This window comes from Myotis lucifugus, unplaced genomic scaffold (genome assembly GCF_000147115.1).
Source record: "Myotis lucifugus unplaced genomic scaffold, Myoluc2.0 scaffold_157, whole genome shotgun sequence".
Taxonomy (NCBI): domain Eukaryota; kingdom Metazoa; phylum Chordata; class Mammalia; order Chiroptera; family Vespertilionidae; genus Myotis; species Myotis lucifugus.
The window spans coordinates 1,695,667-1,721,322 of NW_005871205.1; the positions used below are offsets into that span (position 1 = coordinate 1,695,667).

Here is a 25,656-nt window from a genome sequence, read left to right on the forward strand (position 1 = left end):
CCCTTTAGCTGAAAAAGGATTTATTTTCAGAGATGTCACCTTTGGAATTTAAAATAAGCAGTATAGAGAAATTGTCCCACAATACATGTAGTTTTAACCTTTCTCAAATAGGTCTTCCTTCAACACCCTCCCCAACTTCCTAGTTCTTTCAGGATTTTATTTTCTTTCTTAGTACACACCATCATGTAACATATTGCATACGTATTTAATTTTTCTTATTTCATTTCCCCTACTTGAGTGCAAGCTCTAAAAGCGATGGATTTGTTCTGTTCATTGCAGTCCCCTCAGCATCTAGGACAATACCTGGAACACAGCAAGCGTTAGATAAATTTGTAAAATGAGTAAATATTGAAGCCCAGAAAGATGAAGTTACTTGTCCAAGATGACATAGGTCATAAACAACTGAGCTAAAATTTAAACCGAAGCAGCCTCACTCCAGAGTTCATGCTTAAGCCTGAGACGTGGACTCCATTACTGAGTGGGGCTCAGGATGGCCAGAGAGATACAGTGGACCTGAGAGCCCCTTATTCTTCTGCCCGAAATGGAGCCAGGTCTCCCAGAGCTCAGGTCTAGCCTCAGCAGCTAGGCCAATGGCTGCCCTGTCTCAGGATACTATTGGGGACACGGCAAGTGTGCTGATGCCCTCAAGTGGCTGGGGCGGGAAAGACAGACCAAGTACAGCCTTCAGGCTGAAGGTGTATATGGGAGGGCTCTCTGTTAGTGCTTGGTTCCCAGTCACAGAAGACACACTATAGGGCATTGGCATAACAGATCTTTATTTTACCAGAAGGGACAGGCAGTGGGGCAGTGCAGCATCCAAGCCCCAGACCAAACATGCAGCATCCACATGCAGGAACAGCTACACAGGCTGGGGCAGGGCCCGTGCCAGGGGTGGGGGACTGGGACCACAGGACATCCACAGCACCCCTGGGTGCTTGGCCTGTGGGCTTCCCTGCCTCCACTAGAGCAAGGAGACAGAGGGCTGGGCTGCTCCCATGGCTGGGACCCTATCACTCTGGCCAGGAAGAAAGATGGCACAAGGAGTATGAAGTCTGACCAGTCTACAGCACTCGATTCTGTACAGGGTTGGCACAGCCTTGCCCACTGGAAGGGCCTGGCCTCATACCCAGAACAGAGCAGCCCTAGCAGGAGGAGGGTCTACAGACTTTCTAGTCCCCAACAGGGCTAGACCCTGATCCCAGAAAGACTTAGCAGAGCTGGGACCAAGCCTCACTCCAGCAGGGACATGTCCATGAGGGGGACTTCCCTGAGCACGAGCAGGGGCCTCCTAAGGCAGTAGTCAACTGAGAGAGCTGTTATAGACAGGAGGCCTTGCTTCTGTGCCCCTGGGGTGGGTAGAAAGGTAAGGTATGAGAGCAGACCTGGGGTTGGGGAGGTGGGAAGTGAAGGACAATGGCCTGGGTCTGTAGGCCACTGCTACTGGCCCAGAGGGGCTAGAGTGAGTGAGGCTGGGGCTTCCCAGGGGAGGGTTTAGGGCTGGAAAACCAGGCCAGGAGAGGGGCAGGTGGCCATTCTACCCAGACCCCCTGCACCCATGCTGAGGTCTGGACAAGGCCACAGGGAGGATGCACAGAGAACTTCAAGGCACCAGGATTCTGAAGAGCAGCAGGGCCACCCCTTACAGACAGACAGTGATTATAATAAACATCTTCAGCTTAAATTACATGATGTGTGTAAAGGATGGGTGGGAGGAAAGAGGGAGAGAAAAAGACAAACAGACGAAGGAAGAGGCATATGTACAGGAAGATGAGGGTGAAGAGACACACCAGATGAATATGGCAGTGAGTGTGAGGGTGTGGGGTAAAGGAGAAGAGGGAGGAGACGGACAGGAGAAGGGAAGACAGCCAGAGAAGGCCTGAACACGCAGCACTTCTGGTCCCTACAAATAAGGCACCAGAGTCAGTAACATTCCCGTTGTTCCTGCAGTATTGAAACAGGTGCTGGAGGGCGGAGCGGGCAGCTGCTGAAGGGTGTGGGTTCTTCGGGAGCCTCACACCTGTACACCGGTGGCCTTCTGGATCAGGGGTATCTGTAAGGATGGGAGATGCCATGAGGCCATGGCTCTGGGGCCCACAACCGTTCCACATGGGTCAGTCCAATAGCTACCCAGGCAACCTCATCACAGCGAGCCAAGTACACACCTTGGATAGGTCCACGCCCGTGAGGGCATGCACGGAGGCAGGCAGCTCGGCCAGCAGTCGGTTCACTTCTGATGTCACCTTATTGTTGTCCCCGGTGAGGACCACAATCTCATCGACTTTGGTCAATGGGGCTGCGACTTTGGCAGCGATCTAGGAGGTCGGGTGGGAGGAGAGCTTGGTTGGTTGGTTCTGTCTCCGTCCATTCGCCCTGCCCAGCATCTCTCCCCTCCCCATCTCACCTAAACCCCCAAACAGCCTGAGTGGCCCTTATTTGAAAGCCATAGTCTGGATGCCTGTTGTAGGGTTCCCCCTCCTGCTGAATACTCCCCCATTTAATCCTTCTAGTCAGCCTGTCGCTGTGTTCCTGACAAGGCCCAGAGAAATTCCTGCACTTGCCCGGCTGGGACTCACCTGGGGCAGGGCATCCAGCACCATGGCCATCTTGGCTGAGTCCCCATATTTCTGGTAGGCCTCAGCCTTGAGCTTCATCCGCTCAGCCTCTGCCTTGCCCATCGCCTCGATGACTGCTGCCTCCGCCTCACCGATTTTTCGGATCTTCTCAGCCTCTGCCTCAGCCAAGAGGACCTGCTTCACCCTGAGGGAGTCCAGGTGCGGCAGGATCAGTGGGCTGTACCAGGGGTCCCTCAAGCCCTGTCTGGGGGCCAGCAAACCCTCAAGCCCTCTGCTCTGGCAGGTGGTGTCAGGGTGGGGCCGTGAAGGGGGTGCCCTGGCATTCTGGCTCTGGCCAGGGAGAGGTATGGGCTTCCAGATGCAAACAGAAGAGGAGGTTAACCAGGATGCTGTGTCAAGCACCATTCCAGGCCCTCAAACATCTTTTATCTAATTCAGTTCTAACAATGATGCCATGTTCGTCACAGTGAGTAAACAGGATGGAGCACTGGCTTCTAAACTGTGGTCAGCAGAGTGGAGGGAGTGCGTGCACGGCAGAGGAGTCTGTCTGCCGCCCAGCCCCTGACGCCCAGCAGCACTCACTTTTCGCCCTCAGCTATCTGCTGCATGCGGTGCGCCTCTGCCTCCGCGGGGCGGCGCACGGTGGCAATCAGCTCCTTCTCTGTGCGCAGGATCTCTTGTGTCTCCACTGCAATCTGCTTCTTACGCTGCACAACCTCAATCTCAATCTCTTCTTGCCGAATCTTCTGCTGCTCGTGGGCCCCTTGCAGCTCATAGGCCAGCTGGGCCTCAGCTGTCTGTGACAGAAGTGTGGTGAGCATGTCAGAGGCTAGTGGCCAAGTCTTGAGTCCTAAGCCCCAACTCAGGTGCCCTCTGGCTCCTCACCTTGATATTGACTTCCTCACTGAAGGCTGACTTCTGCAGCTCGAAGGCTCGCTTGGAGTCGGCGATTTTGGTATCTGCCATGAACTTCATGTCCAGCATCTCCCTCTTGCACTCGGCTTCCTGGAATCAGGAAGGGTAGGTGCTGAGGGTCCTCTGAGTAACCATGGTCCCACCACCCCTGAGTTCCCGGTCCCTGGGGGCGGGAAGGGAAGTCCACATACCCGGATGCCTGCATCCCGCTCGGCCTCGGCCACCCCGATGTCAGCATCCCTCTGTACCACCGCCGTCTGCGTCTTGCCCAGGGAGCTCAGATAGTCCACTTTGTCATACACATCCTGGGGAGGGAAGGAAGAGGGAGTCATCCCTAGAACATTTTTTAAACATTTTTTATTCATTTGAGAGAGAAACGTTGATTTGTTGTGCCACTTATTGATGTATTCATTGGCTGCTTCTTGTATGTGCCCTGAGAGGAGATCAAGCCCGTGACCTTGGCGTATTGGGACGACGCTCTAATGACGAGGCCACCTGGCCAAGGCTCCCTAGGAACAGTTATAAGCACAAAGGTCCCCTCCTGCCAAGTCCCCCACGCCCAGTGGTTGTAGGGGACTGCAGTCTTCCCATCCATCGCACCTTGATGGTAAAGCTGAGGATCTCGATGCCCATGCGGCCGACGTCAGGGGCTGCCACCTCCCGCACCAGCTTGGCAAACTGGTCCCGGTCCTGATAAATCTGCTCCACAGTCAGGGTCCCTGGGGGCAGAAGGATCATGGGCTGGCTCCACAGGGACCGAGCCGGCTAGGAAAGGGAGGAGGCATGCAAGCAGAGGTCTGAGTCTATGCAGGGCTGTGCGGTCTGAGCTGGGTCTTCCCGGTTTCTTCTGAACAGTGCTTAGCGCCAAGCTGCCTTCTGCAGAGTGCAGGCTGGATGAAGAATAGTGTTCTAAGCAGCACTAGGTGCCTGATCAGACTGGCAGCCCCTCACCGCCCCCCCCCCCGCCCCCACCTAATGCCCTCTCCTTCACACAAGTCACCTGAAGTTCTGAAAGGAAATACTTGAGGAAAATGTTTCAGCTTTTCATCTAGAAACCTCGGTGGTCTGACAGGCCCCCCACCCCCTCCTGCACCCCTCCCTGGCCCTGGTTTGGGGCCCTGTGATGCTCCTCCAGGGCAGCAGAGGGGCCCCTGGGCTGGGCAGGGTCTCACCGAGGATGGAGCGCAGGTGCCCCTCCAGGTCTGCAGGACGACATTCTTGATGTCCTGCACATTCTTGCCCAGGAACTGCTCGCAGGCCACGGCCAGAAGCTCCTTCTCCGTCATGATCTTCACCTGCCAGTGGGCACAAAGGCGCCTGAGCCAGGATGAAGGGAGCAGACGGAGGCCCCAGACCCAGTGTGGAGGATGGTGGCTATGTCCCTCCCCTCCTTTTTCAGACCTGGTCTGGGGGCGGGAGTGGAGTCTGTCTGAGGCCTCTAGTGGGGAGAGCACACAAGAATTCTCACACTGAGAAATTTCATCTTTCCTGGCAGCCCAGGCCCTGATGTGGCCTCTCTCCTGGGCATGTGGGGCTTGTCCCCTCACCCTTCCAGTCCACATGCTTGTCCCTCATTAGCCAATTCCTCCCTTGCAGGCTCCCCACAGGTGGGAGACCTGAAGACTGAGGGGCAGAGACTGCAAAAAGGACAATGAACAACAGGGACAGAAACAAACACACTAGGAAAGAGAGCCTAGACGGGGCAGGGGGTGGTTCCAGGGGTGCCACCCAGACCCTTCCTGAGATACTAAGCCAAACCCCTCACCAGAGGCCTACAACACTGCTGAATCTCCCTGCTCTCTGAAGTTGAGAGGTGGACGAGGGCAGGAAGCCCCTCACCCAGGCACCAAGCAGGGAATATAAGTCTCTGACTCCAGAGCCCGCCTGACATGACCTCATCCTCTGGTCCCCACACCTCCAGCCCCCTGCCCAGGGAACAGGGAAGGGCCTGGATGCTGGGGCTTGGCAGTTCCGACACCTGCAAAGAACGGGGTTAGTGCGACAGGAGCCCTCAGCACCGGTTCTGTCCCTCGCAGGCCCGCTGAGGAGAAAAGGGGTGTCTGTTAGTTCTGCTGGGCGGCCAAGGGGCCAAGAGAGCACGTTCCAGTGGCGATGACCCTCTTTTGGAAGGGGGGGCAGGGGTAGTGGTGCTGGAGAGAATGCCCCTGGCTGTTGTCTTCTCCTCCCCCCAAATCCCAGCACAGGATGAGGCAGCTCAACGGTCATGCGCAGGGCTGCTGAGTTACTATACCTGGGCGACACCCGTCACAGTTAAAGCTACCCCCTCGGCCGTCTCTACGTCCTCGCAGCGGGGCTGCAACGTCATAATCTCTAGGGTAATCCTGCCAAGAAATGCAAAACAGGGGCATGGGTCTGGGGGCCCAGGGCCTGGGGTGTGGGGGAGGAGTCCAATACCTCACTGCTCCGGCTGGGACTGGCCAGCGGTCCTGCTGCAGGAAGGGTGGGGAGGATCCCCACGGGGTCGTGGCTGGAAGTGTGTGTGAAGGGGATGGGTGGGAAGGCAGGGCAGGGTGATGCAGGTGCCTCCAGGGGGAGTGTGAGTGGCTATTCCTGTATATACTGCCTCTACTGAAATGGGCCTGGCTTAAAGAGTGGGAAAAGGAAGCAGAGAAGAAGTGGTTGTGGTGGTCTGGGCTGGTGGAAGGGTGGGGAGAGTCCAGGAGCAGCTGTGTGTGTGTATCCCGGGAGAGCGAGAAAGTGCTGGTACCCCAGGCTGTGCTGGGTAGGTTGCTCAGGGGTGCCATCTGAACCTTCCCTAGGGGCCCTCGCCTGTTCCCTGGGTGTGCTCAGCCCCCAGGATGCCCCGGGAGGCTGCCTACAAGCTCTGCTCGATGATCTGACTGGCTGGGAGTGCCCACTGCTGGGCCATGATGAGGGGATCCTGCCTCTGCCCCTTGCCAGGGAAGCCCTGCCTGGTCTCTCCACCTGCCAGCAGACTACGATGTGAAGCTTAGCCTCTGGGGTTGGGCCCAGTGGTCAAGTTGGGAATGGGGCCACACTAGAGCTTCCTGGCCCAAGAGTACTAGAAAGGCTTGTTCTACCCAGACAATCTGAGGCCTCACGGGTCCACATGACCAGTTTAAAAAGGACCGAGGCATCTGCAGTTATCTCAAGGAGAGTAGTGGACTTGGAGGCAGGTGGGGCTGCTTTAGACAGGAGGTGCGGGAGGCCAGGGCCCTGTCGGAAGTGCTCTGAGCTTCTCAGGCCTCTGTGCTGACGCCTGCCCTCTTACGGCTACAAGGGGCAAGTGCGATGGGCGGTCCCCTTCCCAATTGGAGATGGCTGCAGGGGGAGGAAGGGATTAGCAGTACAGCTTTTGCCTGAAAAGGCTGAAGGGCAATATCACGCAGAGGGAAGGGGCTGGGTAAGAGGACGCTTAGGTCTCTTCTTGTAATGGGAACCTGCACATGACAGGAGAGCACCTGGAGTTACTAAACGCCCTGGCCTAGGAATGAATTCCATCAGCTCTGGCGACATGGCAATGAAGAGTGAGACACCAGGTTACTTGCTTTTCAGAGTAAAAGCATATTCATCATAAAGCTCGGGTTTCTCTACACTCTTTTCCCAAAAATCCCCAAGTGCCCTCATATTGTTTTACTTGCCTTTCCCATATCCCTACCTGGAACAGAGAGGACACGATTCCCCATCCATTTCACAGATGGGAAAACAAAGCCCAGTGACAAGAGATCTGCTCAAAGGCCCCTCAACAAAGCATTAGGGGTAAGGAACGGCCAAGGCTCTTTTTGCTCAGGCCTGTCAAGAAGATTGAAGGGGTCAAAGGGGCTGGGTGAGTAGAACTCCCCATGAAACCTATCTTCTGGCCTTGCAAGGAGGGGGCTAGGGCTTGACACTAGGGCGTCAGCCTGGAGAAGAGGCTAGCAAGGGGCTCTGCGGTACCTGGAGGACCAGGACTTCATCAGCTGTAGACAGGACTGAACCCACTCAACCCAGACAGCCCAGCTCTATTACATGAGGGCCTGTGTCTCCTGCCTCAACGCACTCCCAATTTAGGCTTGGCATCCAAGGACACCAACTGGCAGACTCTGCCAGAGCTTCCAGATCCATCGTTCTTTCCCCACTAGCAGCCCCAGTGGGTGAGGGATCTACAAGGGATCTACAGGGATCTATCCTGGTACTCAGACCAGCAGAGGTGGAAACAGAGAGGAGGGAGGCACACTCTCAGGAGGGGAGTCCACCTGGCTCCTGCCTGCCAGGCCCCACAGGGCAGGAAGAGAGAAGGTTAGACACAGAGGAGGAAGCAGGTGGGTTATTACCTGTGCAACCCCTGTTACGAATAGCGGGACCCCCTCCGACGTCTCAATATTCTCACAGCGACACAGGATGGTCATAACCTCCAGAGACAGTCTGAGGAGCAGCCGGGGGTAGGGAGAGGTAGGGGCAGGAAAGGGGTAGGAGGGGGACACAGCAAACACACACAGTGGTTACCAGAGAAGCACCGATGCCTGATGCCTGGGGGCAGGGTTGCTCTCCATACTTTAGCCCCCCACTGCCAGCTCAGCCTAGGGCTGTAGGGGGACAGAGACACCCACGTGCTGGCCTGCCGCCTCTGGGTCTCTTCTCTAGCCCCCATACTCTTCCCAGGAGTGGCTGCTGGGCTGGGAAAAGAGCCTGTTGATGCCCTGGACCTATGATCTGGTCTGGAGACCTGTGCACAGGGCACCTGGGCTGCTCCCCACCTGCTCCCCAGGAGATTTCTGGCGTGACCAGGGACACTCCAAACAGGCAAACCCGTGTTTCCAGAAACTGGGAGAGGGAGGTCATTCTGGGCCTTAATGAGCCACAGGAAATACCGAATCCTGCTTGGGGCACACAAGCTCAAGGTCTGTGCTACATATCACTAAGAAGGCAATTTAGGACCCTGGCCGGTTGCTCAGTGGCTAGAGTACCGACCCTTGGACCAAAGGGTCTCGGGTTCAATTCCTGGTCAAAGGCATGCACCTCAGTTGTGGGTTTGATCTCCACCCCAGTTGGGGCGTGTGCAGGAGGGAACCAATCTCTCTCTCTCTCTCTCTCTCTCTCTCTCCCCCCCCCTCCCCCCTTCTCCCTTCCACTCTGTCTGAAAATCAATGGAAAAAATACCCTTAGGTGAGGATTTAAAAAAAAAAAAGAAAAAAGAATTTAGGGTCAGAAAAGTCCAAAGAAAAATTTGGATTTTCTGATTTGGGGGTGCAGGTGTCAAGGAAGGCTGGGGGAGAAGGTGTGCCCTGCCGGAGTATTCACAGGGACAACTGGGAGATGACAGAGCAATCACGTTGGAACTTCCAATGCTGGGCACAGGCAGAGAAGAGTCACGGTAAAGAGAACCAGGCGCCTCTACGCTGCTTGGCCCCCCTATTTGGGCTCCTTGGGCCTCCCCAGGGCAGCGTGTGTGCGCGAATGTGTATAGGGAAGTGGTCTAGGCAGAGGCCAGCCTGTGGACAGCGTGGAAGGTTGCCTTGAACCAGAGGAAGGGAGGACAGAGACTGAGGAGCAGAAGCAAGTAGTTTGGGGGGATGGGAAACCCTCACCTCAACTGTCACATGCCACCCCTGGGGGCTCCAGCCATGCAGATGTGCAAAGGCTGCCTTCTTTCAAGCTCCTACCACTAGCACCCTAGGGCCGGAGAGAACTCTTGACCTGGCTCAGACAGGAAACCACCAAGCTCTCTTCTGGGGAAGGAGGAGAGAGGGAGATAGCAGGATGGGAAGGAAGGAGGAAGGGAAGGAGGGAAAACAGGAGGCTGCAGCTCAGATGCCAGAGGTGGAGGAATCGCTCAGGTAAGGAGAGAGCCGCCCATATCATGATAATATGGGACGTGGCAGCAAAGTGCAGCAGAAGGGACTTCACAGAGCCTGGAGAAGACAGCTGGCACTGAGAGTGGGTGACATGTAGGACAGCTGTGGAAAGTACCTCGAAAAGGAGGCTGAGGATCCAGGCTCTAGGGAAATAAAGGCCTGGGTTTGTAGTGATGTCCCCCAGCAGGCTAGGGGTTGGGGAAAGAGGTGCCCCCAGAATAGGACCCATGAAGGAGAGGGGCTGCAGACTCAGACTGCCCAGCCAGTGGGACAGAGGGAGAATGCAGAGCTTGGGTGTGAGACCGGTTTCCTAGGACAAGGTACATGGTCTCCACCCCTCACTGCCACACCTGCTGTCAGAGAAGCGTGGCTCCGTCTCGGGGCTCTGATCCCTGGAGCAAGAAGCGGGAGTGGGGGACCAAGAATGTGGACCAAGAGCTACAGAGCTGCTGCCCTAGCAGTGGCTGCCCGTGCAGGACCCATCTCTGGGCAAGCTGCAATTCTCTGGGCCTCGCTGTACACTGAGGGGCCTGGACAGGACACACTGCTGTCCCAGGACTGCAGGGCATATGGGAAGGGGTGGCAGTGTCCCTGGAGAGGACAACCCCTGGTTTCTGACAGGGCAACTGGACCACTCAGAAGTGCCCATGAGCCTCCTGAGAGGAAGCTGTGACCAGTATTGATTGCTCCCTGACGCTTTCGGCCTTGGGCCAAAAGAGTCCCCCAGGACCATGGTCGGCAAACTGCGGCTCGCGAGCCACATGCGGCTCTTTGGCCCCTTGAGTGTGGCTCTTCCTAAGCCTTAGGAGTACCCTAATTAAGTTAATAACAATGTACCTACCTATATAGTTTAAGTTTAAAAAATTTGGCTCTAAAAAGAAATTTAATCGTTGTACTGTTGATACTTGGCTCTGTTGACTAATGAGTTTGCCGGCCACTGCCCCAGGATCCCACTCAGGCAGAGCAAAGTGAGGGGAGAGATGGGAAAGTGGGAGGGGTTACTGGGCAATCAGTGAAGTTAAAAAATTGTGACATCTTCCCAAGCCCCGGACCCTAGCTGACACTAAAAGACTCCCTGGAACCACAGGCACTGACGGCTCAGTGCAGCCATGGGACTTCTATCTGCTGCCTGGTGGGGCTGGGGTGGAGGGGATTTCCACTGGAAGCTCCATCACTTCCCCTTCAGGATGACACCCCCTGGCCCCCACATGCCCGTACCTTCACAGCTCTGCTGCCCTTCTGGCCTGGGTCCCTCCCCTGATCTCCCATAGCCTGGAGGGGGTGATGGTGGAAAGGTGGCTGGGATGCCTCATCTCCTCTTGGGTGGGCAGTGAGGGTAGCAGGAAAGGTCCAGGTTGAATCTGGCCCTGCCAGGGGCTCTGGAGGAGCCAGAAGGTATAGCCTTATGATAGTCCCTCTGGGGAGCTGAACTATCCCTTCCTCTAGTCTTTCCACACTGATTTAGGAAGTCCAGGCCTGGCTTGCCCACCCTGGCACTAATTCCTTAGATCTCCACTCCTGTCTCTAACCCACTGCTATCAGAGAGCCACTTCACACTGGACATGTATTCTCTGCTATTTAGCCCTTGCCTGCATTTCCCAGGGCCCGTAAAGGTGAGGGTGCATGTTAGGGGTCTCTTCAGCCTTCTCTCCCTCCCTAGACCCACTCTGAACAGGGTGTATAATTAAAGCTTCACAAATAACTTTGAGCTAAAATCAGGGCATTCGGATTCTGCCTGGGCAGGACCCTGAATTCTCTGGGCCAGAAGCGAGGCCTCCAATGGAAAAAAGTACACCCACTAAGGAGGAGGTGCCCACGGACAGACCTCCAGCATCCCTGTGCAACCTATTCTGCCTGCTTCTCTGGAGGCTCCCACCCCCAGAATGAAATGTGGCAAGTGGCAGATGTTCTAGCTGATCTGTGGGGAGGCAGGGGAAAGCTGAAAACCCTCTCTCCCTTGCCCACCAGGATGCCAGTTTCCCTGAGCCCCCAGGTCCTTACCTCTGAGTGTCAGAGATACACCACCAGGCCCAGGCCCAGCCGCCAAACACATACTGTTTATAGTCCGAACCACAACAGCCCCCTGGAGAACAAAGCAAAACATTGCTGTCAATCAGCTCTCGGGTTTGTCTATCCCCAGTCCCTCCAACAGCAACCCTGGGCCTTTACCTGCTCAGACACTTAAATCGCATTTTGAGTGCCAGGTGCTGAGGTTACATACAAATGGGAGACATGCCCTTAAGGGTCTTGGAATCTAGTTAGGTAGATAGGCAGTTTGCATAAAAAGGAGGATATCCAATGAGTAGATCAGAACATATGTGCTTTCAGAGAACAGGAGAGGTCCATGGGCAGGAGTGAGCAGCAAAAGCTTCAATCTTTCAGTCAGCCATTAATTTAGCAAAGAAGTAGGGTATTTTCTCTGCTAGGAATACAGAAATGAAGGTGATAAGTCCTGTCTTGAAGGAGATAAGACGAGGAGGAGGGACCTATTTTTTTTTTTTTTTGAGATGATTGTAATGCCAAGCAATTCACCTATTGTCAGGGCAGGTGCAGACAGGGAGGGAATGCAGCCCCCCACCCCTCACACACGGGGAGATTGCTGGGAGGGAGGGAGACAGCCAAGGTGGGAGCCTTGCCCAAGCCTGGCAGACACACCTCGGTGAGGCTGTCCTATATTCCCAGGGGTTCAGAGTGACTTTGTTCCTCTTGTGGGAGCAGATAGAGAAGGCAAGACCTCAACACAAAGGCCAACTCATGGTACCGATGGGAAGAGTGAAGATAAAGGGAAAAGGTCTAAAAAGAAAGTGCTCCTGGGAACTATGTATCAACTAAACAGGATGTGGATCTGGCGGGGACCCAGATTCATGCCGTGGACATGTTCCGCGTGCTCACTGTACAGAAAATGAGAAAAATCAATTCCTGAAATTCTTGTTGTGAACCCGCCAGCAAATGCCAAAACTACTCAAGTTCAAGAAAACTTGCATAAAAGCTGGAGGGGCAGTTCACTTGTAGTGAAAAGAAATGTACAGGAAACATGATTCAAAGGAAATGTGATTGTTTATTAAAAACACAAAACAAAGGCAGTATGACTTGGGGGAAAAAGTCAGTGGATGCCATCATTTCCATGTTCACAAACTGGGGTTTTAAGGAAAGCCTTAGGGTATTTGCCTCCCAAGGTCAAGGGTCAGGGATAGTTTCCTGTAGCTGAGTAACAGTGTCTATGAGGACCCATAGCAAGGGACAAGCTGGTGATGGAGAGGGCAGATCACAGTGTCTCAGGTATCAGGCCAAGGAGCTGTGTGTGTGTGTGTGTGTGTGTGTGTGTGTGTGTGAGAGAGAGAGAGAGAGAGAGAGAGAGAGAGAGAGAGAGAGAGAGAGAAAGAGACAGAGAGAGAGATGGGAGATGGGGGACCACACAGAGATTTAAACTGGGGAGAGAGAGAGAGAGAGAGAGAGAGAGAGAGAGAGAGAGAGAGAGAGACAGAGAGAGAGATGGGATATGGGGGACCACACAGAGATTTAAACTGGGGAGAGAGAGAGAGAGAGAGAGAGAGAGAGAGAGAAAGAGACAGAGAGAGAGATGGGATATGGGGGACCACACAGAGATTTAAACTGGGGGGGGAGAGAGAGAGAGAGAGAGAGAGAGAGAGAGAGAGAGAGAGAGAAAGAGACAGAGAGAGAGATGGGAGATGGGGGACCACACAGAGATTTAAACTGGGGAGAGAGAGAGAGAGAGAGAGAGAGAGAGAAAGAGACAGAGAGAGAGATGGGATATGGGGGACCACACAGAGATTTAAACTGGGGAGCAACAAGCCCTGGCCAGGTAGCTTATTTGATTACAGGGTAGTCCCTATATGCCAAGGTTGCAGGTTCAATCCCCAGTCAGGGCCCATAAAAGAATCAACCAATGGGCCCTGACCGGTTTGGCTCAGTGTATGGAGCGTTGGCCTGCGGACTGAAAGGTCCCAGGTTCGATTCAGGTCAAAGGCATGTGCCTTGGTTGCGGGCACATCCCCAGTAGGAGGTGTGCAGGAGGCAGCTGATCGATGTTTCTCTCTCATCAATGTTTCTAACTCTCTATCCCAGGGGTCCTCAAACTTTTTAAACAGGGGGCCAGTTCACTGTCCTTCAGACCGTTGGAGGGCCGGACTATAGTTAAAAAAAAAACTATGAACAAATTCCTATGCACACTGCACATATCTTATTTTGAAGTAAAAAAACAAAACGGGAACAAATACAATATTTGTATTTGCATGTGGCCCGCAGGCCGTAGTTTGAGGACCCCTGCTCTATCCCTCTGCCTTCCTCTCTGTAAAAAATCAATAAAATATATTAAAAAAAAAGAATCAACCAATGAATGCATAAAAAAGTGGAACAAATTGCTGTTTCCCTCTCTTTCTCCCCTCCCTCTCTCTCTCAAAAATCAATAAATTAAAAAAAACCCTATTTTTAGTTTTATAAATATAAAATTATATATTTGCATTTTAGAAACACTACTTTGCACAAGGAGGAAGATGCTGGGGTCAGGGAGATGGGGCCGAAGCCTCTTGCAGTGGCTGACGTTGAGGGATAAGTTCTCAAGAGCTTCCTGTGTAAGTGGCAATGCTCTGTAGCTGCACCGAGAACAACAACGGCAGCCCCTCGCCACAGGTGGCTACTGAGCATTTGAAACGTGGCTGCTCCGACTGAGGAAATGAATTTTAATTTAATTAATTAAATTGAAGTAGCCACTTGTGGCTACTGAATACCGTATTGGTGTAGCTCTACAGTCCAGGTTTGGGTGAGTGGTGAAGCAACCAAAACAGACACCACGGAGAGAAACTCAACCTGGAGAGACGTTTTGGATGAGTGGAGGTGAAGGAACAAAGCCTCCGGGAGTGCAGAGGGCCTGCAGGTTCATGAACTGGCATCGGAGACTGCTCCCGAAACGGCCAAATCAGTTTCCTGGGGCTGCTGCAGTGCACAGTGGGCAAGTAGCGGGGCCAGAGGTCCAGGGAGCGAAGATCAGCCCACATGTGAGCAGTGGTAGGAAGAGGAGGTCTTAGGCCTCTGTTTCTTTGTGGTGAAAATACCTGTTCACAGGGCTGCTGTCCAATAGAAGCTATTGCAGGCTTCCCTGCCCTGGGGAGTGGGGTATGGGAGGCCTCTAAGGACAAGCAGTCCATCTGAAACCTGAACCATCTCAGCATCCAATGAGATTGGAAGAAGGTCAAAAATCACAGCTTGTTTCACTTCTTCTGGCCTGGTGGGGGGCGGGGCCTGGCGGCCTCCAGCCAGCTCCAGGGCACTGCTCCATGTGCTGGGGGAGGAGGCAGTAGTGGTGGGATGGGCTAGGGGGAGGTCTGGGGTGACGGTTAGGGGGATGTCCACCCTTTACCTTTAACTCAGTCTTTGACCTTGGGAGCAGGCGGCCACACACAGCTCAAGCTGGGCCTTGGCCAGGAGCAACATGGCCAGGTTCCCAGGGGCAGCGACAACAGGAAGCTGGGGTTGCCAGACTACCCCGTCCCCAGCAGCCTCCTCTTCTGGAAGGCATCTTCCGCCCAGCTTCCCGGTCACACGGAGCCTGGGCACCATTCCCAAAAGAGAACACTTAGGCGTCCCTTCCTTGCCTGTCCTAATTCCCACTGTCCTGAGACCTGACAGTTCTCCCTAATTTTATCTCACTTTTTCTAAGCCAACTTGCTTTTCTTTGTCTATCCTTCACCAAGCTGAAGAATAACAAAACACGCCTAGATAACCTCCGCCCCACTCTTAGCCCCTCCCCAGACACATTCTGCCCTCTCAGGAAAACTCCCTTCCCTTCTATCCTTCCCTCTCCCACTTCCTTCTTCCTATTAGTCCAGAAAACCATACTCTACAAGAGGGATTTAGCCTTTTTTTGAGCCACAAACATCCTTAGGAGTCCAGCAATGCTGGAATGTTCATAAATGCATAAAATAAAATTCATAAGAAACAAATCATATTAAACGTTATAAAAATATTAAAGCAACCAAATATGTGGTGTAGTGGGACATGTAATACACAGTAATATGTGTGATAGTGTAATACATTAAATAAGGTCTATGGTAGATCTAATAATTGGCTTAATTTCAAAGTACTGATGAACATGATTTTAAAAAAATATTTTTATTGATATCAGAGAGAAAGGGAGAGATAGAAACATCAATGATGAAAAAAAGAAAAAGAAAGAAACATCAATGATGAGAGGATCATTGATCGGCTGCCTCCTGCATGCCCCACACTGGGGATCCAGCCCAGAAATCCAGGTATGTGCCCTGACCTGAAACCCAAACTCGACCTCCTGGTTCAAAGGTCGACACTCAACCACTGAGCCATGCCAGCTGGGCCATAAATGATTTTTAAGGTATTACAACAAATGCAGTATTCATAATCATAGGAGACACTACATATAAATGCACTTTTCTCCCCATCCAAAGATAGAATGTAGAGGCACAGACCTCTACATTCTATCCAAATTCCCAGGTTAAGAAACTCTGACCTACTATGGAGATGAGAGAATTATGTACGGTATTTGGATTCCCCTTTTAAAAATCCCAAAATAGAAAAAGAGCAAAAGGTTTTATATTAGAGAATGGAGGAGGAAGGTTAGACAACCAGAAGAACCTCCAGACTTCTCAGGTGAAGATGACCATGAGCTATAGCAGCATCCTTCTTCTGAAACTGGGCTTAGTGAGATGCTCCTGGACTTAGATGCAGGCCAAGTAACCAGGTGGGGCGGGCTGGGAGTAGTTACTCTGTTCTCCTGGGAGTCCATGTGCAAGAGAGAGCTGCATCTCAGTTGGGTCACTTCAAACCCCAAGGTACTATTATGCTAGGCATCATCTTTCCCTCTTCTCTTGCACCCTTCCTTGACTCCAGCACCCTCAATTCTCAGCACAGCCTCCTCTCCCCACCCCTAAAACAGCTTCCAAATTAGCACTGCATCGGCCTGTGGCAAGAGGACCTCGTTTCTGACAACAGCCTATCTCAGGGGCTCCTCTCACCCCTCTCCAAAGAAGATCGGAGCTTTTGTCTCCTGAGCTCAGAGACCAGGCTTCCAGAAAGAAACTCACAAGAGAAACAAAGTAGCTCTCCTCGTTAAAGGATTGTCCCAATAAGCCAAGGTTGTGGGTTCAGTTCCCAGTCAGGGTACATACAAGAATCAACCAGAGTGTGTATAAATGGGTGGAACAACAAGTTGATATTTTTCTCTCTTAAAAAAAAAAAAAGTAAAAAAAAAAAAGTCTGGCTCGTGTGGATCAGTGGTTGGGCATCGATCCATGAACTAAGAGGTCACCAGTCTGACTCCCGGTTGCAGCTCAATCTCCAGTAGGGGGCGTGTAGGAGGCAAACGATCTATGAAGGCAAATGATCTATGAAGTTTCTGTTTCTCTCTCATTGATGTTTCTCTCTATCCTTCTCCTTTCCTCTCTTCCTAAAAACCAATAAAAACATATTTAAAAAGAAAAAAGAAAAACATAATGCAGATTTGGGTTCTAAAGGCCTTCCCAGGTCTTACAGAAGTCGGTGCAAATTTGGCCTCAGTTGCCCTAGCTGGTTTGGCTCAGTGGATAGAGTGTCGGCCTGCAGACCAAAGGGTCCTGGGTTCAATTCCGGTCAAGGGCACATGCCGGGAGTTGATGGCTCATCCCCAGTAGAGTGTGCAGGAGGCAGCCAATCAATGATTCTCTCTCAACATTGATGTTTCTCTCTCCCTCTCCCTTCCTCTCTGAAATCAAAATATTTGGCCTCAGTGTTCTCTGGGGATCTCCCTTCTGAAAGATACTTCACTTTCCTATAGGCTATCTCTATAGGAAAGTGAAGTATCTTATCTCCTCCACAGGAGTAAGAGCCTGATCAGCGAGAGTGGGGATTTCCTATCCCAGTGAAGAGATTGATTTTGAGATCCAGACTGTGCCAGAAGCCATGTAGCCATGTTCTGGGGTAAAAGTTTTCGATGGATTTATCAATCTTTCCCAAAGGTGGGCAGCTACAATACCTGGCTTAGCCTACCCGCTTCTACCTCCTTCTGTCGACAGCTGTAAAACTCTGCGCACAGGCTGAAAATCGGCATTGAGAGGGGGCAAGTAAGACACGAGGCCTCCAAGCTGTTAGGAACCACGGACCCTCCCTGGCACCTGCGATCCAGGGCTGCTGCACAAGCTGGTGCCTTGAAAGGCTTCAGCCACCTTCCAAGAAACCCAAATATACCATTAAAAGGCAGCCTTAAGACAAGATACCTCTCCCCTCCCCTAGTACTGCAGAGTCCTCAAGCCCCACCTAAGCGCACGGAAATTCCGGAGCCTGCAGCATTTTGCAACAGCGGCAGCACAAACCAGATCCCGGTTTCTCAACCTGTAGAGGCCGCACCCAGCTCAGTGCCAGGAAACCCCAGCGAGCCTGCTGCTGGGGATTAACGGGCTCCGAGCGCCCGGAGGAATGGTGTGTCCCAGGGCCTCTCCCCACGTAGGCACCTGCTCTCCGGAGCTGCGCGACCCACCCCAGGTCCCGGGCGCTGGAATGCAGCCAAACCGCTGTTCCTCTCCCTCCCGGAACCCCACAGCTTCAGTTCGGGATCCCCCCCATCCCCCCGCCAAGGCCACGGAGGGAGAACGTGCCCAGAGGGGAGGCGGAGAAAGGAGGAAATAAACATGGGGACAACACGCTGCGGGGGAGGAGCCCCGGTGGGCGCCGAGCCCCGCAGATGAGAGCGTGGGGGACTCTCCGGGAAGGTCTCGGGTGCCGCCCGGGGCGCAGGGGACTCAGGCCCGATTCTCGGGGTCCCGACCTCGTCCCCCCGCGGGGGCCCTCCACCCTCGGGGGCCTTCCCTGGCCGACTCTTCCCCGTCGCTCCCCAGCCCGACACCCCTCCTCACCCACCTTTCCAGGCACAGCGCCCCCCGGCCCCCAACACCGTCCTGACCGGGCGCCCCCGCCCCACCTCGCGCTGCCCCCTCACCTGAAACCACCAGCGCCTCGTTGGGCCCCACCGTGTGGCAATTGCCCATGGCGCCGCCGGCACAAAGGCCACCAGGGGCCGCAGAGACGGGGACCAACAGCAGCAGGCAGCCCGCACTCGCTCCCGCCGCACCGCGGGCCGCGCCCAGCCAATCGCGCCGCCCCCCGCGGCCGCCGCCTGCCCGCCCGCCAGCGCCCCTCCGCGGCCGCGGCCCCGCCGGAAGTGGGGCGGCGGGGGGCGGGGCCGGCTGGTGAGAGAGGCCGGGAGGCGCTCAGCCTGGTGGGCAACGCGCTTTATTGCACACGGGTCGGGATGGCGGGGGGCCCAGCCCGAAAGCACCCGGAAAGCGTCCCTCTGCTCCCCCGGGGCGCCCCATAACAACCGCCCGGCCCCGCCTCTCCAGCATCCACCTTAGAGCAGCTGGCCCTGCAGCCGGACCCGGGTTCAAATCTCAGTCCCTACTCTTCCTAGCGGTGAGACCTTGGGCGAGTCCTCTTACCTCTGCTGCCTAACCTTGTTTCTGTAAAACGGGGGTAATTTGACTATCTAGCTACGTGGTTGCGGCCAGTTCAGTAGTTCCCATTATTGGCAGTACATCAAGTGACAGACTCCCTGGCCTGCATCCAGAGCTGCTCAGCGTCACTGAGGTGGGACCTCACAAAGAAGACATTCAAATTCCTGAGAAGCAGTGTCTGGCACACGACACGCAACACACAGCTTCTCAAACTAGGCTTACGGTCACTCTCAGGAAGAAATAACCACCTATATTTCCTTCCCCTAGGAAAAGAGCTGTCCAGGTCATACCTTGAAGCCCCAGAAAGTAACCATGGAGGTAAAAACTGCAAACTCCTCCATGGCCAGGCCAGGAACCAGCACACAGCTAAGGTTTTCCAGGGCCACCAAGTGCCACAGCAAGCATCCCAGGCGGGGGGTTAAGAGGCTTGGGGCTCAGATTCAGCTTTAACCCAAATTCGGTGTGTGACCTTAGACAGGTCTGGTGGGCTCTGAGGGCTGGGATGGGGTTCGGAAACGGTGGGCTCCTCAGGGTGGGGGCTGCTCAGAGAAGATGGGGTCCCTGAGTCCTCAGGGTGGGGGTCTTCATCTGATTCGGCATCCTCTCCCAGTCCAAGCCCTGCCAGCTTTTTGCTGGCCACCCACAGCCGGTGAGCGGCCCGGTCGTCTCTGGCAGCTGGAGGCACCTCCTCCACATGGCAGTTGGCAAAGTATCTTCCACTGAGGGGCTCAATGCCCTCCTGTAGAGCGCAGTACAGGGGCGTCTGGGCACCGCCTCCTGGTGTCCGGAGCACCAGCCAAGCCAGTGGGTGCAAAAGTGGGCGCAGCCATCCAGGAACATGACGCAGGAACAGATCTGAGTTCACAGGCCCTGTGAACAGGAGAAAGGAAGGAGTGGGTTGTACCGTGGGTGAGGGCCCAGGGTCAGAGCTGTGAGAAAAGGGCTAGAAGGGAGTGGGGAACAGACTCCAGTTCCAGGGAAACCAGGGTAGTATTTACTGGGCATTCAGGGCCCTTACTAGGTGACCTCACTCATTTCCATCCTAACTTCTTGTACATCCCCACCTCCCAGATTTAGCTCATGCTGTGCCTCCCTGTGAGGTACAATTCTGTCTCCCATCTTCCTCTGTTTAACCAGCAAACATTTATTAACACCTATGGTAGACCAGCCACACTTTGGGGCACTAGAGATGTGGAGTGTGATAAAGATTAGTTGTGATTATTACTTTCACTGTTATAATTACTAGTTGTGATTATTACTGTCAGGATTGTAATTACTAATTAGCCACGGGCCAAGACTATCTAGAATGCAGTATGGTAATACGCGTAGGGCAGATTTTGTTACCCAGTCACCTGCTCCCTAAAGGCAGGGGTAGGTCGTATTCACCAGTTAACTCATTCAGAGTAAAAGCCAAAGTGCTTACAGGGGACCTGCAGACCCTGGATGGCCCAGCCCATCTCTACACCACATTGCTTGCCACTTTCCCCTTCTCACTCTGTTCTCGCCACACCAGGCTCCCTGGTCTTTCTCAAGCACATCAGGCACTTCTGTCTCAGGGCCATTGTACTTGCTGTTTGCTCTGTTCTTTACACTCTTCTCCCCAGAAAGCCACATGGCTCATTCTCTCATCTCCTTTGGGCCTCTATTCAAATGTTACCTTTTCAGGTATGTCTTTCTTGGCTGCCATAGATAAAATAGCACCCTGCCATTTCATATTCCCCTTCACCTGTTTTATCTTTCTCCATCACAATCACCATCTGCCATTGTATACATTTATTAGTGGTTTCTCCTTCCCCTAAACTCTACAATGATAGAGTTTACTTTGTTCAGTTCACTGCTATATTCCCAGCACTGAGATTAATGCCTGGCACATAGTAGGTACTCAGTAACTGCTTCTTGAAAGAATAATCATTAGCTATTATCATCATATTATAGTCAGTTCAGTCATATAGATGGCTCCTTGGGGTGAGAACCTGGGCCTTATTCATGGCCATACCCTATCCCAGTGATGGCGAACCTATGACACGTGTATATATTTATTAGTGGTTTCTCCTTCCCCTAAACTCTACAATGGTAGAGTTTACTTTGTTCGGTTCACTGCTATATTCCCAGCACTGAAAAATATGTCTTTGTTTTACTATGGTTGCAAATATAAAAAAATTTCTATATGTGACACGGCACCAGAGTTAAGTTAGGGTTTTTCAAAATGCTGACACGCTGAGCTCAAAAGGTTCGCCATCACTGCCCTATCCAGTAGTCAGCATCCAACCTTGTGGTAGGAGAGCAAGAACCCAGACAAAAAAAGCCTGGTTTCAAGATGAGCAAAGAACAGGTCTCTCCTTGGAACATGCTTCCTTCCTGCTCTGAGATCCTGTAGCTCAATGAGAGGCTGGGGGAGCAAGGATGGGGCAGGGATGGGGAGAGGGAATCAAAGTAAAACAGCCAAAGAGCCAGGCCTCACCTGGGTGAGCTGCATAGCAGGTGACGCCAGTGCCCTCAAGCTGTGTGGCGAGCTCCCTGGCAAACAATACATTGGCCAGCTTACTGTCGGCATATGCTCGCAGCTCCTGCTGCCAGCCCACCACCGGGCGGTCCAGGCGTGTGAAGTCAAGGCGCCCTCGCCGGTGGGCAGCTGAGGCTACCACCACCACGCGGCTAGGGGCGCATGTCTTCAGCCGGGGCAGCAGCAGGTGTGTCAGCAGGAAGGGGCCGATGTGGTTTACTCGCAGCAGCAGGTTAAAGGGCTCACGGATCTGTCCGCAGGAACTGATCCCTGGGGCAGGGACTAGGCGTGAGCAACGGCTCTGGAGTGATCCCCATAGGCCTCGGTGGCCCCATCTGTGAGACGGTGGCAGGGGACATCCTTCCCATATATCCACTGCCCCCCAGCAATGCCTGGCTGGGAAGGGATGGCTGCCCCTCCAACAATCCCCCTTCAGCCACCCCCCCCCCCCCTGCCCCCCACCCCCCTAAGACCTGCTGCCTCTCACCAGCATTGTGGATGAGGATGTCCAGCCGTGGCTCAGACCTCAGGAAGGCAGTAGCAAAGGCCCGCACTGAGGCCAGACTGGCCAAGTCCAAGGCCATGAAGATGACTTCATTGTTCCCACTCTCCTGTGGAGCGGCAAGGGCCGGGCTTGCTACCAGACACCTCTCTCCTCTGCCCTATCCCCAGACACCAAATTCTGAGAGTCAACCTCCTACTATTATTAAGATCTACCCCTGTGCATTAGAGTGATATGAATGAGTGTAGACTCTGGATATAATTTTTTTTTTAATCCTCACCCAAGAGGTGAGAATATTTTTTTCCATTGATTTTTAGAGAGAGTGGAAGGGAGGGGTGAGGGAGAGAGAGAGAGAGAAACCTTGATGCAAGAGAGACACATCGATTCACTGCCTCTTGCTCACCCCGACCAGGATTGAACCTGCAACTGAGGCACATACTCTTGAATGGGAATCGAAACCACGGGCCGATGCTCTAACCACTGAGCAACTGGCCAGGGCAGGATGTAAATCTTGACTATACTTTTTACTAAAGTGTGACCTTGAGCAAGATAATCTCTCTGTGTCTCAGTTCTCTCACTGTGAAATGGGAAGAATAATAGTGCCTATATCACAGAGTTGTGAGGATTAAATGAGTTAATATATGTAAAATACTTGGAATAGTCCCTGGCACACAGCAGTATGTAGGTACTTGCTATTACTGTATTATTATTATTGTCCCCTCTACCTTACCCTAAGATCTACACTAGACTTCCTATTGGTCTCCTTTCAAACCTCTTGCCCCCTCCAGTCTAGGCATCACACTGCCACCAAAGGTTGGCTCCAAAAGGCTAATCTGACAGTCCAGTGCCTGCTGAGGGCCCTTCGTTGGATCTCTACTGCCCATCCTATAAAATCTGAGCCCCCCAATAAGGTCTATAAGGGCCTCCTACACCTGGCCCTGACCCCTTCATTTTGCTTCTTTCTTCCGTACTTCCCCATGCTCCAGCCTCATCCCCCGCCCTTCCCCAGTTTCTTAAATTAGACCCGTTTTCCTGCCTCAGGGCCTTTGCATATGCTGTTCCCTTCCCTACTGTTTTTCATTAATGTAACTTCTAGTCCTTAAACGTCTTCAAGCAGCAATTACTTCTGCAAGTCCACTCCCCAGCTTGGGTCTGTGCCCCTTCCTTCCCTGTGGGACTAGGCACCTGTGCACTCTCTCTTCTTCGGCACTTACAGAACTGAGTCGACCTCTCCTCTCTGGACTGGATCCCCCGGGGCCGCTCTGCTCAGCCCACTGTCTCCCGAAGTCTCGGTCCTCTGTGAGCCGTCCCACCCACCCCGGCCTTCCCTCACCTGGCGGAGGTCAAAGGCTGCCGCCTCGCCGCGCTCCCGGCTCCGGCAGGCCAGCACCACACGAGCTCCTCGGCGCGCCAGCTCCAGGGCCGTCATCTTCCCGATGCCGCTGTTGGCGCCTGCGGAGGGCGGGCGGGAGCCCAGCTGAGCCAGGCGGGCATCGCCCCCTGCCGCCCCGGCCCCTCGCCACCCGCCGGCCCGCACTCACCCGTTACCACTGCGGTGCGGCCCCGCAGGCTCACGATGCCGCCGCACGGCGGGGCCTTCACCAGGTTGTAGTAGATGAGCACGTAGGCGCCCAGCAGCAAGCCCGCGCCCAGCAGCAGCGCCTCCATGCCGGCCGCGCCTTCGGGCTCCCGCCCAGGCCCGTGCCGCCCTGGATCGCCGCCTGGCAGCTGCCGATGGAGCCCGCACTGGCTTGGAAGGGCGCCGCGAGGATCTCCGGAAGGCGGAGGTGGAGGGGAAGACTGGCGGCTGCAGGCAGTGCAGGGGTGTGTGCGTGCGTGGGCCCTGCGAGCGCCCCCTAGGCATGCGTCTGTGTCCTCGGATGTTTGTTTGTGTGAACACCAAGGTGCGTGTGTACATTTGGGCCCTGGGAGCGCCCTCTAGGTGTGCCTGCGTGAACTCGTTCTAGATGCGTGTGTGTGCACCGGCACGCTGAGGGTGCCCTCTAGGTCTGTACATGCACCCACATACCGTGTGTGAGTGATTTTTGGGGTATATAATGTACCCATGGGCTCTGGGATCCCCCTTCAGGTCCCCCCTTCCATTTATTTATTTATTTATTTACTTACTTACTTACTTACTTATGTTAATTTTTCTATTTTATTTGTTTTTTCATTGACTTTTTTAGAGAGTGGAAGGGAGGGGAGAGACACAGAGAGAAACATAGATGTGACGGAGACACATCAATTGGTTGCCTCCCCCAAACACCCCACCAGGGACAGGGATGGAGCCTGCAACCAAGGAATGTGTCCTTGACTGGAATCCAACCTGGGACTCTTCAGTCCGTGGGCCTACACTCTATTCACGAGCCTAGCCTGCTAGGGCCGCCCTCCTTTTAGGAGAGGGAGGGCGTTGTCCCACTCATTCATGTACTTATTGGTTGACTCCCCTCTGACCAGTGATGGAACCATATCCTTGGCATATGGGTACCACGTTCTAACCAACTGAGCTACCCAGCCAGGGCCGGATCCTTTGCGTGTGCATCTTTCATGTGTTTGTGTCCATGTTGCTGAGAGCCCCTCCAGGCATGTGCATGCATCTGTAGTCTCTCTGTGTGTGTGTGTGCTTGAATGAATATCAAATGTACCTGTCCTTTGTGTGGTACCTATAACTGAAGGCTTGTAGGAGGGCTAACAGGGTGTGTGTGTGAGCCCTCTGGGTGACTGTGTAACAGAGTCGTTCCCTCTGAAGAGGCTTTTGTACATGAATACTCTTGTATCTGAAAGCAAGTTCCATCCTGGATACCTTTTCCTCCATAAACAAGTCCTTCCATTCATATCCTCATAACCCATCCTCAGCTCCTAGGATTCTTCCCATAGAAGGCAAGGAGGTGATACAGTGCTCAGCATGGCACCATCAGTTAAGGGCTGTCAGGATTCACTTTCCTTAGCTGTCTATGTCTTCCTGTCTCTGCTCCCCACCCCCTCCAATTCTGAAGGGAAGCAGGAAGAGAAAGAGTGTAATATTTATCTGACTTCCAGGAGGAAATTCTCCATGGAATGGTTCTCACAGGTGGTAGAAATGGGTAAAGAAACTCCATCATTCAATGGAAGAAGTGACTTTGACGGGAAGGTGGGTGGGAAGAACTAGGGCGGCAAGGGTAAGGATATTCCTGGCCAGGTGACTTGCCAGAAGAAAGGACCTTGCCTGAGAAATCCAGTACAATTTAGTATCCATTGTTTGGTACTTACGGTGAGCCAGCAGTATGGTTAGCCTTGGAAAGATGGAGTCGAACAAGATATGTTTCTGCCCTTAGGGAGTTCAGGAGGCCCATTAGGGCAGGGGCAAAGCTTGACAGGTAGGTGGAAGCCTGGAACAGACCTCAGATTCCCGGGCAAGTTTCCTATTTAGCTGCACTGTGGATTCACAGTTCAATTGTAGAAGTTGTGGGATGAGGCTGGGGATGGAATATTAAGGACACAGTGCCTTCTCCACCCCTGAAGCAAGATCCGGACAGGCCAACAGGCCACCTACTTGAACAGTGCTGGGACAGACACACAGGTGCTCTTCAGCTGAGTCAGAGACTGTCATTTTAATTTATTGACTTTTCTTTTTCATATATTTTGATTGATTTCAGAGAGGAAGGGAGAGACAGAAACATCAATGATGAGAATCATTAGTTGGCTGCCTCCTACATGCCCCATACTGGGGATCGAGCCCACAACACTGACTGGCATGTGCCCTGACCAGGAATTGAACCGTGATCTCCTGGTTCATAGATTGACACTCAACCGATGAGCCACGCTGGCCAGGCTATTTATTGACTTTTTAGAGAGAGAGAGAGAGGAAGGTAGAGAAAAACTGATTTGTTGT

General features: G+C 53.5%; 2 protein-coding genes across 2 annotated transcripts; both read right to left on the minus strand.

Annotated features, from left to right (window-relative positions):
* Positions 1 to 755: 755 nt before the first annotated feature.
* FLOT2 (flotillin 2) lies at positions 756 to 18,420 on the minus strand. Its single transcript, XM_006095537.3, is given in 12 exon segments — positions 756 to 2,050; positions 2,163 to 2,312; positions 2,574 to 2,757; positions 3,156 to 3,370; positions 3,459 to 3,578; positions 3,680 to 3,793; positions 4,089 to 4,207; positions 4,661 to 4,687; positions 4,690 to 4,783; positions 5,740 to 5,830; positions 11,306 to 11,387; positions 18,267 to 18,420. Coding segments are annotated over 12 exon segments (1,284 nt in total). The 5' UTR covers positions 18,316 to 18,420; the 3' UTR covers positions 756 to 2,011.
* Positions 18,421 to 19,010: 590 nt separating this feature from the next.
* DHRS13 (dehydrogenase/reductase 13) lies at positions 19,011 to 23,666 on the minus strand. Its single transcript, XM_006095570.3, has 5 exons — positions 23,327 to 23,666; positions 23,119 to 23,237; positions 21,771 to 21,894; positions 21,242 to 21,553; positions 19,011 to 19,650 (listed from the first exon to the last, which is right to left on the minus strand). Exons 1-5 carry the CDS (start codon positions 23,451 to 23,453, stop codon positions 19,199 to 19,201), a joined length of 1,134 nt encoding a protein of 377 aa, XP_006095632.1. The 5' UTR covers positions 23,454 to 23,666; the 3' UTR covers positions 19,011 to 19,198.
* Between the last annotated feature and the right edge of the window lie 1,990 nt (positions 23,667 to 25,656).